This window comes from Hesperophylax consimilis, chromosome 11 (assembly GCF_061612785.1).
Source record: "Hesperophylax consimilis isolate HC1 chromosome 11, BYU_Hcon_1.0, whole genome shotgun sequence".
NCBI classification, from domain to species: domain Eukaryota; kingdom Metazoa; phylum Arthropoda; class Insecta; order Trichoptera; family Limnephilidae; genus Hesperophylax; species Hesperophylax consimilis.
Window position 1 is genome coordinate 37,885,278 of NC_142846.1, and position 17,480 is coordinate 37,902,757.

General features: G+C 34.9%; 1 protein-coding gene across 1 annotated transcript in view; it reads left to right on the forward strand.

Annotated features, from left to right (window-relative positions):
- Positions 1–16,545, forward strand: part of LOC149420116 (uncharacterized) — a 617,394-nt gene extending 600,849 nt beyond the window's left edge. Inside the window, exons 6-7 of the mRNA XM_089637490.1 lie at positions 9,749–9,885; positions 11,247–16,545. Of these exons, the coding sequence (XP_089493616.1) occupies positions 9,749–9,885 (137 nt within the window). The 3' untranslated portion in view covers positions 11,247–16,545. The remainder of the gene's footprint in view (positions 1–9,748; positions 9,886–11,246) is intronic.
- Positions 16,546–17,480: the final 935 nt, after the last annotated feature.

Below are 17,480 nucleotides of genomic sequence, written 5' to 3' on the forward strand. Positions count from 1 at the left end.
GGTGGGTCGTGTCGTTGATGACAAAGAGTGCGAGTTTACATCGGAGCTTTCAGCGGTATGCCCATATTAGCGAAAACGTCAGTTGATTACCTTTCCGCGTTTCCCCTGGACTGCCTGAGGCTGCAGGACTAGAAGTGGCCAGTAGTTGCTAGTGTACGATGGGTGTACTACATACACGTGCACCTACAATGTACACAGCGCTGAGCAGTGCCCGCGGAAGCTGTATAGGAAGAGAGTGCCCCTGAGAATAGAGCTTTTGATACAATGGTGAAAGCATTTTGCCATAAATTTTCGCTCTGATATTCTACGCCCCCGGCTTGGCTAAATGTGTACGCGGCAGCGCAGCCTCGGATAAAAATATCTAAATTATGAAATATGTTGCGTAAGTCTCTCATTCTATTACAAGAGCTGATCATGTCGCCTGTCTCCCTTGACACGCATCCAATTAATTATATCCCGATGATTGATGATACAAATCGGCTATTTATTCAGAGAACCGTATCGCTTTGAATTATATCTCTCATATAATTCTCATACTTCCTTTCCCACACGTTATACATTATTTACGGTTAATTTGTAATTATTTTCTTAATTTATTAAATCAGTAATGTGTAATTTTTATACAAATTCGCAATTATGTATCATTACTCATTATTCAGGTTGTCGGTGAAAGAATTCATTACCGCTTTGCATATGTGAGGGACGTGAGTTGTGAGGGATAATTATAATGTGTATATAGATAGTTATAGCCGAATATTATGGCTTATCTGTTCACCGTGGACAGGTGGCTTTTTACACTTCACCGCTTTTCTGTTCAGGTAGGTCCTGAATATTGTGGAAATATTCTCTTTGACCAAGTTTAAAAATAAATATGTCCAACGTAACATAGCGTTACGGACGTAACTTGTTCAAATTGAGCGTAGGTCTGTTGAAAGTGGTAGTAGGTTACCTAGCGTGACGGTAGTAGCGTCTAATATAATAGTTATAGTCTCAAACTCTAATACCTCAGGCCTCAGGCATATTCTGACAAAAGGTCGGAGTATTTCCGCTTTGCAATAAAATTCAAATAAATGGAATATTTCTGAACGTATCCGAAAACTGAAAACTGTTTTTGAAAGGTGATGAAATGCGCTTACAAATTTTATTATTAGGAATAAACATACATTTTTTGAAATATTAAAATTTTCGATGCAAAACATTAAAAAATAAATAAAATGGCTCACTTTACGGCGTAAATTTTAAGACGAGTGTATTAAAAACGTTAATATGGCCTTAATTTTTTTGTCGTTTCATGTAAAAATAAGAATAAAAAATTAAAATTAAATGAATAAATCATTTTTCAAAAGTTTTTTCAAATTGCAGTCGGAATCTTTGGTTCCATAAACTTAACTTGTAGATTTGAATATAAAGCATGGTGTGTTCTCTTTCTACGACTATTATTAGATTAGATAATATTTGTCACCACAATAGTAAGGGAGACACAACGATTTCTGTGATACCATATGAGTTGTTCCCAAAAGCGAACAAATTAACCCGAAGTGCAATTCGCAAACTAGACACTAACGTGAACCTATAGTTTTAGTCAGTGGTGAATAATCTCAGGAGTCTCTCGGTTACGTCCTGTTTACGCCCTGTATGATAATTCAGTCGCAGTTTTTGTGAGTGACACCACTTCAAATACCTAATAATGTAAACCAGTTCACAACTGGACCGTAAATCAATTCGGCCCGTCTCTCGGCAGGAGTCACGAAAGTCGTGTCTTTTTAATCGATAATTAAAAACTAAAAATACGTTTTTCACTTTTTTTGCAGCCACCTCCTTGTCTATGACATTCGAGCGGTGCTTTTGTCACCGCGCTTGCTGGCGCGGTTCCAGCTCTCGCCCAAAAAACAATTTAAAATAACTCATCTTTGACGTTTTTTTCGCAAAGAAATGGGGTTTAACCCATTTTGCTTCACCTTGAATTCGGATCAAGACCAATCGTGACGTTCGTCTTCTCGCGGGAGATTTTATACCAAGATTCGTTCCACTTTGCTCCCGGAGATTCCTCGTAATGAAGTCTTACGCAATATTTTTTTAAATGTGCCAACGCTGTTACTAGCACCAGGTGTTTACTTCAAACGATTTTTTTTAGATTCGAGAGAAACAATTCAAGGCGTACATTTTATTTTCAAAGCAAGACGTTCGACAAATGATAAAATAGATAATATTTACCCAAACACAACATTACATTCATCATTTTAGCCTAGCAACAATGAAAACAAGAAGTAATTTACAATTTTCGATCGGAGTTATACCCCCCTGATCAACGCTCCGTGGATCATGATAGCTTTTGAGGTACATTATCCCATAGTTTGGCCATCTTCAGGGAAATCTTTACCCTGCACGGAGAAAAATGAGTATTTCTGATTTATTAAAATCCGGCTATTAACTGGATGGAAGGCCGTTTCCTATTCAACTTTTAGTACATTCCTGATATATGTCATCTTTGAAGATTCTGTGTGGATGGTTTAGATGAGAGAGAGGAGAGAAGGTCTTGAAGACCTATATTATAGGAGGGAGGAAAAACAGAGGCCGGCAAAATGCCTGCGAACATAGTAAGAACCAAAACCAAGGAATGGACGTGTATATATAAATATTTATATATTTATATTCATAAAAAATAATGTTTCATAATTTACAGAAAATATAGTTATTATGTAACCTAATTTTATACATAAGATGTACCACCATAATAAAGCTAGGCTTGTGTGTATGGGGGATGTTCCATTTTGTTCGTTATTTTATATATCGAAACACGTTTTCATGCACCTGCATTTGTCCTGATAATATACAATGACGATTTGCGAAAATATTTGAATTTTTATGAACACGTGTTCCGACATGGTGATAACAAATTCGTGTCTTACTGAAAGTTTATTGGGAAAGCAATTAATTTCCAATACTTCTTGAAAGGCCTGCAATCCCATTTTAACGGGATTTCGAATAATTTGAAGAGACCCTTAGTAAATTTGCAATATTTAATAATAGTAAGTTTTCTCCGTGTGTTTGAACTTCCATTTGTAATTTTAATTACCTTGCAATTGACAGTTTGACTGACTGAATAAGATGAAGAGGTGCATTTTAAATTATAAGGGTATTTTAGCGAATTAAAATTCCTAATCAATTAATCTATTCTATAGAAAATCTATTAGCGCTAGGGAAGCAGAGCCGCATTTTCAATGTGCAGCAACATGAATCTAGTCGTGATTTTCGGTTGCTCTTATCACCTGTTAATTACGACTGACTTCTACGTATATTAATGATGATCAGCTGTTTGTTATCCGAGTACCTTTGACCTTTAACCTTCACCTGAGCGCTGGCATCTAACGTGCCATCGATCATTTCCTCTCGTCCCCCGGAAGTCACTATAATTAACTGTGTACATATTTCACCATGGGAAAAAATATAGAAAGAGACACGTTTAGCCACCTAACTAATTACAGACATCAATTAGCTACCAACAAACTCGGCCGAAGTAATATTTTACACGTAAGGAAATAAGAAATAAAGCCATTTTTATGGAAGATACAATTATTTACGTTGATATTTTATGTGGAATATTTGGGTAATTTGGGAAAAATCTAATGATTAATTAGGCTTTGTATTGAGAAAAGGAAAAACCTTGCGAAATTTCTTTTTTGTATCTAATTACCTAATTAATTGAAGGTGGACGAAATAAACGTTTACAACAATTTTAGAACATTAATTTAATCAGTACGCTTAGTAATTTATTGATACATCGGTAGCTTTATGTTTCATTAAGTTTTTTGTTATATAATATTATTTTATATAATCGCGGTTACTATTTTAGATATGTTTAAAATTTTATTTTCATAATCCATTACCTCCTTAAATTGTCGTAAATGACCGAAAAAAATATGCGTTGCTCATTAAAATAGTTCCTATTTTAGATTTTGCTTTGTGTCAATATGTATTCCGCCCTATGGGGTGTCGCCTGAGATCAGTGACTCCAAGCCTACATTCCGCCCAGAGCCGTGGGCGTGGCCTTCACTGAAATAAGCTTTTTAAAATCTCGTTTTTACATCGAAACCACTCAAAAGCAACAACAACGACGACGATACGTCTTCATTAACCGGCTGTGCTGTGTGTATTGCCGCTTCTACGCGGGCCATTACGTTATTTTTTATTTTCCATCAATCATTTCAGTTATTAAAAAACACTGCGAGTCGATCAGCCTTTCCCTCGGTTTATGGAAATATGTTTTAAAACGTTCGTGTATGTTGCCCCATTCATCCTGAACCCAGTGTGTAATGAGTGTTGTTTGGACCCGCCACTAGGGATAAAACATTAAACCGCGTTTGTGCGTTAAAAATGGCGCCCATAGTTTTAATAATACATGTAAACATACTACAAACCCTTAGATTTATATTACAGACCCTTTGACTAATCAGAACTCGTGTTAAAAAGGGAGTACCTACGGTAATCCGTTGATAATCCGAACTAAAGAAAAACAAAACCTGTTCGGACTAGCGAAACGTTCATATCAGAGGCGGCTCGTGACTTTTGGGTGCACTAATATTACAAAAATGGCATTATTGATGTTATTGTAGCTGAAAACGATTTTTTTTTCGAAAATTCGATTTTTTTATGAAGATTTTCATACAGTAACTACAGAAAAATATAGCGTTATTGGCCTCGGTATGTTCGGATTACAGCGATGTTCGCCTGGGTACGGATGAATTTGAAACGACTGACAACTAGTCGAGCGGCCTACCCACCGTGCTATCGACCTGCGCATATAGTTAGATATAGCCTTATACGATTACGTGCTTAATTTATAATAATACTAATACATTATTTACATTGGATGTAAATGTATACATATGTATCCCAGGAGCGTATAAGCATCGTGCAAGTCCTTGCCTTAATGTGAGAGGATTATAAATACTATGAAACGAATATTGTACGATAATTTCTGCAGACCATCTCATCTTATATCGGCACTGCATTCTTTTGTTGATGTCCTTATTCATTGTTTTACCACGTGTTTTATTAAACACAAAATGTACTTTTTCTTACGTTCTTTTAGATGCTAATTTATCTATCATAAAATTAATATTAAAGAATGAAAAAAGAACGTCAAATCAACTGGCCAAAAACCAAGCCAAAAATTGCAAGCCACTCCTTGGCTCGACCGCCCGTGTTCACTTATTGTTGAATACATGTATGAATCGGCCCTGGTGTGGATGTGTGGTGTGTGGTGTGTAGTGTGTAGTGTGTAGTGTGTAGTGTGTAGTGTGTAGTGTGTAGTGTGTAGTGTGTAGTGTGTAGTGTGTAGTGTGTAGTGTGTAGTGTGTAGTGTGTAGTGTGTAGTGTGTAGTGTGTAGTGTGTAGTATGTAGTGTGTAGTGTGTAGTGTGTAACCGACGACGAACGCATCTTGTCAGCGCATCTACTCCGGCAGTAGAGATGGTTTATATTCCTACCACAGTGCCTTTGTTGTCACTGGAACCGTGGAGATTTTTGACTGAAAAATCGTTTATATTTGGAACCGTTTCTTCTTGGAACCGGTTACTTTTGGAATTCTTGAAATTCTTTCGAGGAATTGGTTCTGAACTGGATACAGCAGCGGTGCTACGTCGGTCTCCGGTGAATGGAACCGCAGTCCATTTAAGGTATCAACCATCTGTATTGGTTTTTGGTCCGTGAAATAAATTCTCAGAGTGAAGGCGCGCGTACGCGAAACGCAATCTCGGCTATCGACCGCAATGAATGTGATACAACTTTTTACATTCTCATATTAAATGACTCGCGAAATTAAACAAAAACACTGGAGGGAATATTCTGCGATGGTGCTACCCAGCAACTTTTGAAAATAATAATATACCACTGAACAAAGAATTCCTAGATCTTTACTGATTTGAAAGAATTTTGTTAACTTATGTACATAAGACCTTTCGTCTCCCGGGCCACAGACAGGCCAAGGAAATCAAGAATTATACAAATTTATACCTACATATAAAATTAATACAAATAAAATTTATACTTACACATAAAATGTATGCATATAAAATGTATACTTTTAAAATTTATACATATAAAATTTATATTTTATACATAATAATTATTAATACATATAATTTTTTTAACAGTTTCACCAGAAATAATGAAAAATTGACCTTACTGCGGGTACACAGTACACTTTTATCGGTTATGTATCTTTTCTTTGAAAAATATGTAAGTAGGTCTAGATTCCCATTCTCGATATTTTGGTGAGGTACCTACCAGAAGTCGTAACGAAAACTGTTGTGAAATGGCTGTGGCTATGTTTAGTGACTATATTTGAATAGCCAGTTACTCATGTCTTTCCCTCCCTCAGCCACTTCAGCCTCACAAACTACTCTAATTTGGGAATACCAAAAGCAACGATACTAATTCCAGAAATTTGGACCTCTTGTGATACCAATTTACAGTAAGTATTGTAAAAAATCACAGGATGGTCCGAATTCTTGAAAAACATTTTTAAAAATTATAATAAAAATATTATATAATAGGTTACACACATTCAGTTACCGTTTTGAAATCATACTTAAATTCAAAGCAAATTTGAGTCCATTGAACTAGATTTACGCAGAACAGAAGCACAGCCAAAAATAGTATTTTTGACTAACTCCCGTAAAAAAACACGAAATAATCTGAATTCTTAAAAATCAGTTTCAATTTTGAATTCTTCGCACAGTCGGTTCCAATTTTAAAATGACAAATAAATGCCAAACAAATTTAAGTTCATTGAACGAGAGTTACGCAGGACGCACAGAGAATCAAAATTAGTATTTTCAATGATTTGTTAATAATATTAAACCGTGTTCAAAATTTGCAAAAATAAGTTCGAAAACAAATCCCACGCCGAGCGTTGTGAAATATTTGTAATGAAGTCAACTTGTTATTTCAATACGATACACCCAACGTTTAGACACGGTTTGAAACAGAATACATCCAGTTTAATGAGCACGTACATAATATATATTCGGAAGCAGAATTGCTACGCTACATCATTAGTTATTTTTTTTTTAGTTTTCAATTTAGTTTCTACTGATCATGGCTCATCGCACGTAACATTTAATATCCATGCTTTCTGATTCTGATTGTTGTTCTTCCATCACATAATTGAATACGCCAGTGAAATCGTGAGAGTCCATAACTAGAACTGGCTGCCTATAATGGATTATTTTATGATGTGAGATGATCACGTACACGTAGACGCTTTGAGGTAGGTCGCGGATTTGCTGTCTTGCTGACAAACTAACCAAGGCCTTGTTGTGTTTCTAGCGCAGTATGGGTAAATCTCAGTGTTTAAATCTGTAGTCATTTCAAGTTGTCCCGCTAAACGCCGCTTCTAGGTGCGTTTCAGCTTTCTATCTAATTGTAATAATTGTCCTCTTCTGCTGATCACAATTTGTTTTAATCGGCATTTAACGGGGACCTTTTTACCTTTATTTTTATTGTGTGAGAACCAATTCTATGAATAGTGTTTTTTCGACATATGACGTCACGCGTATCTCGTCAGATTTTGATCGTTTTGGCGGGCTTTGAAAAATGCGAACTTTGAATATTAATTTTAATTTTAACTGCAAAATCGACATACGTAAAAAAAACTGGCATTTTAGTTAGAAACTGAACATTCATAAAAAAATACTGGAATTCCTTATTACTTCAAATTCTAGTTTTTTTATTAAGGTCCGGTTAAAATATGCAGGTCAGCAAACACTGCGGCGTCTATACGTCTAGGAGACGTGCTGACTATTTTTAGTGTGGCGTAGTAAATATTTTCACACGCCTACGTACGACCCGTTTCAGTTGATTCAGTTTATCGAAAACCTGACTGAAATTTTAGGTTTAAATTTTTGTTTTTTATTTTTTTTTTTTATAGTGAATACCTCACAAGAGTCCCAACTGCTCCCGTCTGGAGCCAGTGAGACTATGGCATCCCCAATTGGGGGATGTTGTGAGGCTGAAGGTAAGTGGGGAAGGGAAAGAGGAAGATGGGGAAGTACCTGGCTATTCAGATCTAGTCACTAAACACGGCTAAAGCCATTTGGAGCAACGTTTCAATTCTGAATGGTGGTCTTACACCAGGGCGATACTGGTAGTATCTTCCACTCTGGAACGTGCCGCAAATATACTATATATTATTTTAATTAATTGTGAAATAACACAAATTAATCAAATAAAATTTATTTGCGCACGCCGGGTTCGAACCCGCGACCTTCGGAATGGCAGTCCAATGCGTTACCACTGGACTATGCCGGCCATGATGACTATATAATATATAAATATAACAACCTTAATTACTTTAATGTTGTAAAGGGGCATTGAGACAAAGGAGTTATTTCACTATCCTCTTGCTAGCTTATCTATAGGATAATGTATATTTTAGGTTTAAATATAACAACCTTAATTACTTTAATGTTGTAAAGGGGCATTGAGACAAAGGAGTTATTTCACTATCCTCTTGCTAGCTTATCTATAGGATAATGTATATTTTAGGTTTAAATATAACAATCTTAATTACTTTAATGTTGTAAAGGGGCATTGAGACAAAGGAGTTATTTCACTATCCTCTTGCTAGCTTATCTATAGGATAATGTATATTTTAGGTTTAAATATAACAACCTTAATTACTTTAATGTTGTAAAGGGGCATTGAGACAAAGGAGTTGACACTATCCTCTTGCTAGCTTATCTATAGGATAATGTATATTTTTGATTTACAATTTACTTATTTATAAAGTCAGATTTTTCTACCTATTGAGAAATTATAAAGAAATACTTGGCTTTTCAAATTTGGTCACCAAACACGGTATTTCTACTAAATTTTAATCGACAAACAAAAAAACACACTCGGATTTCATTCAAAAAAGATTTTTATTTCGCATGTACACTTGTTACTTGATTTTTATTTATTTGCTGACGGTTTCGACACATCCGTGTCATTCACTAGCAATCTTCAAACTAACGAGGGGGGGTGGTAGAACGGTGGGATCAAGTAACAAATGTACATGTGATATAAAACTCTTCAAAAAAAAATGTCTAGAAATTGTTACATAATTAATGCCCAAGAAAAAAAATATTTAAAAAAGCATTTTACCATATTAAAAAATAACTGATGGGTTAAAAAATAACTGATGGGTTGAACAATTTATTTTACCATATTAAAAAATAACTGATGGGTTGAACAATTTATTTTCGAATTCATGAATCCGAATATTTCAATTGAAAATGATCCATCATTTGTACATTGATATCTGGATTGATTGAATGATAATATCTTTGTTTTTGTATTTTATCTTATCAAATACGATCATTAATCCTTTATTCACCTCTCATTAATAAAATAATAATCTGATACTTGTTTTATGGTATTGTCCCTCTGATACTGATAATAAAAAATACCATGTTATTCTAAGCAATTTTACTAAATCGAAAATGCATTTCTGCTTCCCTAACATCAATTAATTTTTCTACTCATCTATTTCCATATTATATGGATTTCAGGCCAATTTTTATACTTATATAACATATGAATTTATTATAAGTTTATATTAATATGTGGCCTCTCCTATTGAATACTAATTGATTCAGTTAATTTGCAAAACATGATCAGAATGATAATAAGTATGTTTTAACATTTAAAAGTTGAATGGTAATGTACGAGTATATAATGTGTGTGTTCTGTTATTGTTACAGATGAGGTAGACGTGATTGGGTACACGTCCAACCAGAGCGACACGGACGATCATTCTTCTGTTCAGAGCGGCTCCGGGGACTCGGGCGTGGCGCTGTCCGCCAGCCGATTGTCGCTCGCCAACATGGAGATCATCTAGGTAAATGTCCTTCTTTCAATTTATATTGTTTTCTTTATCCTCAAATTATCCTCCAAATATCCTGCGATTGTCCTACATGTTTCCTTAAATTATTATCAAGTGTATTTCAAGTGTCTGCAAATGTCCTGCATGGAGATGTTCTGCGATTGTCCTGCATTTGTCATGCAAATGTCCTGGAAATGTCCTGAAGTTTATTGTCCTACAAGTGTCTTACAATTGTTCTTCAATTGCCTCACAAGTGTCCATTATATGTCCTTTATTTTGTCCTTCAATTGTCTCTCATCTCCTATCCTTATCTAAGTCTGCCGCACCTCTTGAAGAAAATGCTTAATGAATATGAATATGAATATGAATATATAAATATGAATTATATCTGAATATGCTTCCAATTTGGGAGGAGGGTATTGATACCGCCGCCCCGGGAACCATTTATTGGATAACCAACACCTCTGCCGTAGGATACCTTAAGCGACAAGCTAGGTTTGGTGACTTAGCAGGGCTGCCAGGGTTGATGTTTGTTTCAGAGCAGATGTTTGTCCAGGTCTTGGCGGCGTGTGTGTCCCCTCCTACTGCGTGGCGGGCCGGATTGGGAGAGACTGGTTAAGAGAAGCCCTTTGACTCTCCGGCCGGACTCTCTTGCACCTCAGATCCCTACCCACGACTCATATATTTTTCCTTCCTAGAACTTCCTCTTCTTCCTTTCCTTAAAAAGACCCTTCACACACCATCCCCAAATATGACATAGGCCTACCTAATAACAATAAGTAGTGAGGCAATTTAGGCACTTACGAGCACATCTCCTTACTTTGCTTAAAATATTATTTATATGGAATTAAAAATACGTAGGTATATATTTCCTTTACATTATACTATAATTATTTGAAAAGCAATCGGCTAGTTTTCGCTCGTTTTTAAGACAAGGTCATATTTTATTATCGTTTTCCAAAAAAATATTTTAAGCTTCTATCTAAAAATGTCTCCAATCCCCAGATTCTGACTTAACCTTCAGTGTGTCAAGGTACAAAATAACATTACAGTTACCATGAGGGGTCCCTGTGATACCCTCACACATGCTATCAGTCTTGTCCTACGGGTCGGTAAACAATCTACATAAACCGAGTGATATAAGACTCTGCGCAGAAAATTAAGTTGATTATGGTCTTCGCAGGTCTTACAGCATTTGGTATTTGTCAATTGCTTACAATAGGAATACAAAAAATACCAAGACAATAAATGTTTATTCCTGGAAGATTGTGTAGTCATTTTGTGTAGAGATTTTTAGTAAACCCTCATATGAAGAATTAATAGTGTGAATTGTTTGTATTAAAAGAAATGTACTATTGTGTGTGTTTTGTTTCCAGATTGGCTGCTGTGCAGTCAAGTGATGTGGAATGCGCAATTATCTCGTAGACTGCGCCGAATGGGAGGAACTTTAAATTAAATTAAAAATACAAAATCTTATAATTCCTTTTTGAGAGGAGCGAAGAAGCAGAAGCAAGCAATCCACAAGCTACCAGCAAGTGCCCTGTCGTACAAACAGTTCCATACGAGTGTATGAAGCTACTGACTGATTGGAGCCAGTATATAGACAACAAACAAACAAACAAACAACAAACCAACCTATTAACAAATAAACAAACAACGTAACTCTTAAATACTGATTTAACTTTATTTTAACTTTGTTCATTTTTGTAAATATTTAAAATATCCAACTGAGGATAAAATAATTATTGCAATTTTAATTTATTAACTTAACTGACACCAGAGAAAACAGGATATAATTAACAGCCTACTAACCTTGTATTAGATTACCTTAACGTTATTAATTGTTTTTCTATTCCGTGCTATTATTTGGCCTATTAAGTGTTTATCTTACAACTTTAACTATTCAATGTTTATTTATCCAAATTAATATTTATATTCATTAATTATTATTATTTTGTAATGACAAAATGAAACTTTGAAAGCCGTTTTTGTAAAATATGATTGAAATACACCATTGGGTATGTGTTTAGATGTAACAGTATTAATTTTGAAAATTTAAAAAATGACTGCATAGATTTGTCCTGACGTAATGAACTATCTGTCATTTTCTTCTTAATATTTTGCAGATTAATCGTAATATTATGGAAATTGAGTTGAAATGTTTAATTTAGAATGACTGAAAAAATTATTTAACTTTTTGATGTAGCCGGGTAATATCTTTTTTCTTTCTAAATTTTTCGCAAAGTTTTATTTTTTTGTATTACAAATATGAAGACCAAATAATGCCATTATTAACTGTTATTTATATAAAATGGTATTGGTGGGTGTTACTTTAGTTTCTTTTCTATAGCTATATAGTTTAATTGTATTTATGTATAAACACACACAATATATATTTCAATAATATTACAAAGAGCATTAAAATGTGTAGTTTTGTCTTAAGAGAACTAAGAGACTCTGGTTTAGTACCAACAAAGGAATGAGGTAAGTATATAAGATCACGAGCGCAATGTGCAACTTTTGTACTCACCCATGATTTTATCTAAATTTAAGATACTCACGTGCCCGTTTATTCAGGCATTTCCTCATACAACAGTGCCCCGCGCCGTCTCCCCTGGAATATCACGACACTAGACACACACACACGACTATAGACTATCAACTTACGACGAGCCCCCCACTACTTAACCTTTCAGCCGCCGTTGGTCGAGTCTGTCACAAATTTTGAAGAAGAATGTATTATTAAAGTTGACTTTATTCTGGATCTGTTGCAAACGACTAAATTATTAACGATATGTCCATAGGTAAATGTGAATAATATTTAAGATTAGTAAAATAGCTAGCGACTTTGTAGATAGCTAATACTGATAACTTACGTTAATGCTATTTTCAGGGGACGGATGATTGAGTGTCCTTCTCGGTCTCGTGATCTCATTATTAGGGATCCATGAAGGATGATGTGTAGGCTTAACCGAACTGAACACCGGAGCTGGCGACGGTAATTAGTGGTTAATGGGCGGCTCGACGTCATATTCCAGGGCGCGTGGTCGTCTGACAAATCAACCTTCTAGTCAACACCAAGGAACATGTCCGTATTACGCAGGTGGAGGGAGCTATGAACATCTACATGTAACATCTGCGCCCGCTATTCATATTAAATATGTAAATTATTCAAACTGTAAATTTATTGTACATACATATAATACTTATATGAAGAAAAGTAAAACATATTATATTTTTTATTTTAAATAAAAATGGTCATAATCCAGATAGTTTATTACATTTTATTGAAATTAATATTAAATTATAAAAGTCCATTTATTTATAGGAGTCCATTGCAATAATTTATTCTGAAGCTCACATTCTGCATATTCATGGTTACATATCCAAGTGTTGCTATTTGCTGTTTGCTCTTGTGTACATATATATCTCCACCAGAAAGGGAAAGTATGTACTACCGGTACTGACATTGTACCCTTTTCAAGTTATTTATGATTGATTCTTGTCCACTTTATTACCATGAAATAAGATTTAGTAATGTTACTTGTTTATTATCTATCAGTAAAGTTGTCTACTGTTTAAATAAATAGTAAATACATATGTAAGTTAAAGGCAGATCTCTTAAATTAATGTCTGTTGACACCTAGGCTTACTTTAGTTTAACATGACATGGTGTGTTAGCAATTCATTGTAATAGAATGTGACTAAAGACGGGCTACGGGCTACTATATGCACTAAACTTCAATCATTTACATACAGAACTGTCACTGCTATATATGTCTATCTGTTTCTGTCTCTTTTATATCCCCCATCAGCGCTTTGGGGAGTGTTTCTGTTCCCTTCTCCCTTCTAGAGAGTTAAGTGTTGTTAGCCAGAGAATGTGTATGTAGCCGCCTTGATTGAGAAGTAGAAGACTCAGTCTGAGTAGGGACAAACACTGTTGATCTTTACTTGTAATTGTACATACTTCTACTCTGTCAGTGTTAAGTATTAAGTGCTCAGTGTAAACTCAGTGTTCAGTGCTCCGTGCTCCGTGACCATTGTACATACACATCCACTGGGGCACACTGACGCTGGGTCAGGACTTTTAATTAATTCATATTTGTAATTCAATGACTAAATTTAAACATCGTAAAGCATTCAAAGAGTACAAATTCTTTATAAGCCCCCCCCCCCCCCCCCCTCATGTATACATTTGAAGATTGTGTAATATATTAAAAATATATGGGGATTATTATTTAATTTTATAAATGAGTACATTTTTACATGGTGACTGCAAGTTTGTAAGTTATTCTTCTCATTGATAACTATCATTTGTTTTCAAATGTCACCTGAGATTCCAGTCTATTTACCACTTACATTTGAGTGTATTTATTTTGTAAAGACCGAATTAAGGGTGTCATAATTCAACAAAAAAAAGACAAACCAAGGACCAAAAATTATTTTAAATCAAACATTATTCAAAATTTTAATATTTCTTTATTCCAAATTGGTTAAAGTTGGTCACAAATTAATTTTGTAAATTTACCTTGCTTATAAATAAGGGTTATGCCCAAAAAATATTGTATGATATTTCCATGTGTCTTTTGTAAAGTATAAATAATGCGAGAAACGTGTTGAGAGAACAGAAGACGAACAGGAGAACAGAATAAGTGTTTGTCCCGAGTAGTGTTACGGATATGGTTGGGTGACAGTAATCATTATTATTATAATTGTTAAACATTGTGTCAGAAGTGAAATTATGTTGGGTGCATGTTTAGTAGGCTTAGGCCCACTTTGTTGATGAATTTATTATTACATAGATCATAATTTATTATTTCGAACCTTCTTTTTATTTCTTTTTTTTCTATATCCACATAAGAATATTTGCATCAATACACTCTCATTTACACATGTGCGAGCATATTATTGTCTATTTGGGTCTGTATATTATGCATTATTTAATTTTGTGTATTAAAAAAAAATATATATTTTAAAATTTTGAACATTTAAAAAAAAACTTATTTTTGTGACATTTTTTTATTTAAAATTTCTTAATCCCAATTAAAATTTAGAAGATAGGTAGGTTGAACATGTATCAATGTCAAAATGGGTAATATATATAAAATTTAGCCCTACGAAGAAGGAGCAGATGGTGTAAATGTTCTTTTATAGATTTCTATCTATTCATTATGAAATAAAAACAAAGCAAGTGATATGGGAGGGTGTTTAGCTGGTTATTGGTGAGTTTAGCGGAAGCGGAAAGCTGGCGGATGAGAATTCACTCTGTTTAGTCTGATTTACAATACAAGAGTACCTGTTTTACCTTTCAAGTGAGAATGCTTCATGTCCACTGCTGTCACTGTTCACCGCATCCACCATGAGTTGCTTTTTCTACATTAACCCCACACAGCCATCTTTGGGGATGCAGTATTAAGGGTCGTTTTAAGGAAAGGAGTGACGGGTCAAGTGAGACCAGTTGCAGAGGTAAGAGAGTTTCCCCGAACCAGTCTCCCTCGACCCGGCACGCCATTCAGCTGGTGGAACACACCTCATCCGATGAACCCGGGCACCCCTGATAAATCCACAAATGTAGCCAACCACTTGGGGTGACCTATGGCAGAGGTGTTGGTAATCCAATAAATAGTTCCTGGGGCAGTGCTACTCAAACCCGCCTACCAAATTGAAAAGTTTTCTCTTCAATTCCCCATAGACTTGGATGTAGTTTCAATAGCCCGCAGCCTGCAGATTCATGTTTATTTCCTAATAGCACTTAGTTCTTTCATGTCGGAATAGCAAATAAAATTCCAAGGGGATCTTTTCTTGTTATTAACATTACCGATTACAACAGTATAAATGTGTGCTATCATCAAGTTTAGTGAATGATGACTTATATCAATATCCTTTGCTCACTACAAAAACATATTAGGTTGCTTTGTCCCGTTTGATTCCGATCGCTTCGACGCATAAAAAGTATTCTCATGTACATAATATGTGTAACTTTGTGTTTAATCCGCAAGTCACGTTGATGCCAATGTGAATGAGAAAAGTAGATATTTGAATAAATGTGAGAATAAAGTAAAGTAAATATAATTTGTCATCATATAATAGTGGAAGAGGTTGCTTCACCGGTAAAGAATTTGACTTCCCGGGAAGCGGGAAGCAGAAAGCAGGAAGCAGGAAGCCAGTAAATATTCTGCAGTACAGTACAGTATTGTGAAATCACCACCTCCTTTTTAGAAATATCCATGTATAAAGAAATCACAATTCGTGGGTGTTATTTTTAGATGTCCTGTTAGATATTTCCAGTTATGATTACTGATTATAACATATACATATATATAATTAGTTAATGAATGAAGAATTTGCATCTAGGCACTAGATAGGAACGTGAAGTAAACATTTTGATCATCTGCCGCCTTTATGTTAGAAGAATCGCTTCCCGCCCAATCACTGTTGTGGATGCTTCTGTCAATTGGTTTGTTCTCCTTCTTGGCTGTGGCCTGGCTGTCCGGACGTCCAGATGTCCGGGTGGCCAGATTGCATAATGGCCGACCACCGTGCTACAGCCAGGAAGTGACATTTTTTGAAAGGATGTATCTCAGTGAATGTTTGAGAATTTATTGTACATATTACTTGTAACTATAATATTGCAATGTTTTGTTCTTATTTTTTCGATTCTATGAAAATAAATTTGTGTACTATTACTTCTTGTAATTTTTTTTTTATTTAAACTTCATCCAAACCCTAAAACTGGACACACACGGCAGAGCCATTTGGCCTCGAACCATTTGGAGGCGGCGCAAGTTAGGGGGCCACACATGACCGAGCCAAGGGGCCGAGCCAGTTTGATCAACGCCCAGTGATGCCATGTCGCAAAAACAAATGTCGGTAGGTTGTCAAAAATTTATAGGGACTACTTGTTATATTTCTGGTGACTAGAGATTCTTCAGAGAGAAAACTTTCTCCAGAATATTTTAGCAATGGCAGCAGCACTATCTACTTCACCATCGAGTAAACAACTCCAACTTGTGAACCTGAATCGTATTATTTGGGTACATAAAATGCTTTATTTTTTTCACAAATATTCATCAAGGTTTTATTTAAAATGGATATTAAAAAAAAAATTCTTTTACAAATATTCAACAAAAATTTATTTACAGTTGAGAATTCAAAAATACTTAGGACGGGTTGTTTCGGAGAATCTGAACAATTCATCAAATTTCAACGTTCATTTTCAAGTTCTGTGAAAGATTTTTTCAAGTTCTGTTTTTATTTCAGTTTTGTCAAGCAACTAGCCTACAATGATATAATAACAGAACTTGGATAAATCTTTCACAGAACCCGAAAATGAACGTTGAAATTTGATGAATTGTTCAGATTCTCCGAAACAACCCGTCCTTAATAAACAAAATAGTTTTTTTACAAATATAATTTTTTTTCTTTATTCAGTGTTTTTTGGTTATTATAATTATTGGGTATGTTAAGACCACCAAGCTCGTGCCCACATGCCTGTGTTTTGGTGGTCGATATAATATGTAACAAATGTATATTTAAAATGAAGTAGTAAGGAAATAATACCAGTAAATAAATTAGGTATATATTTTTCTACAACATCCACAACAAAATCA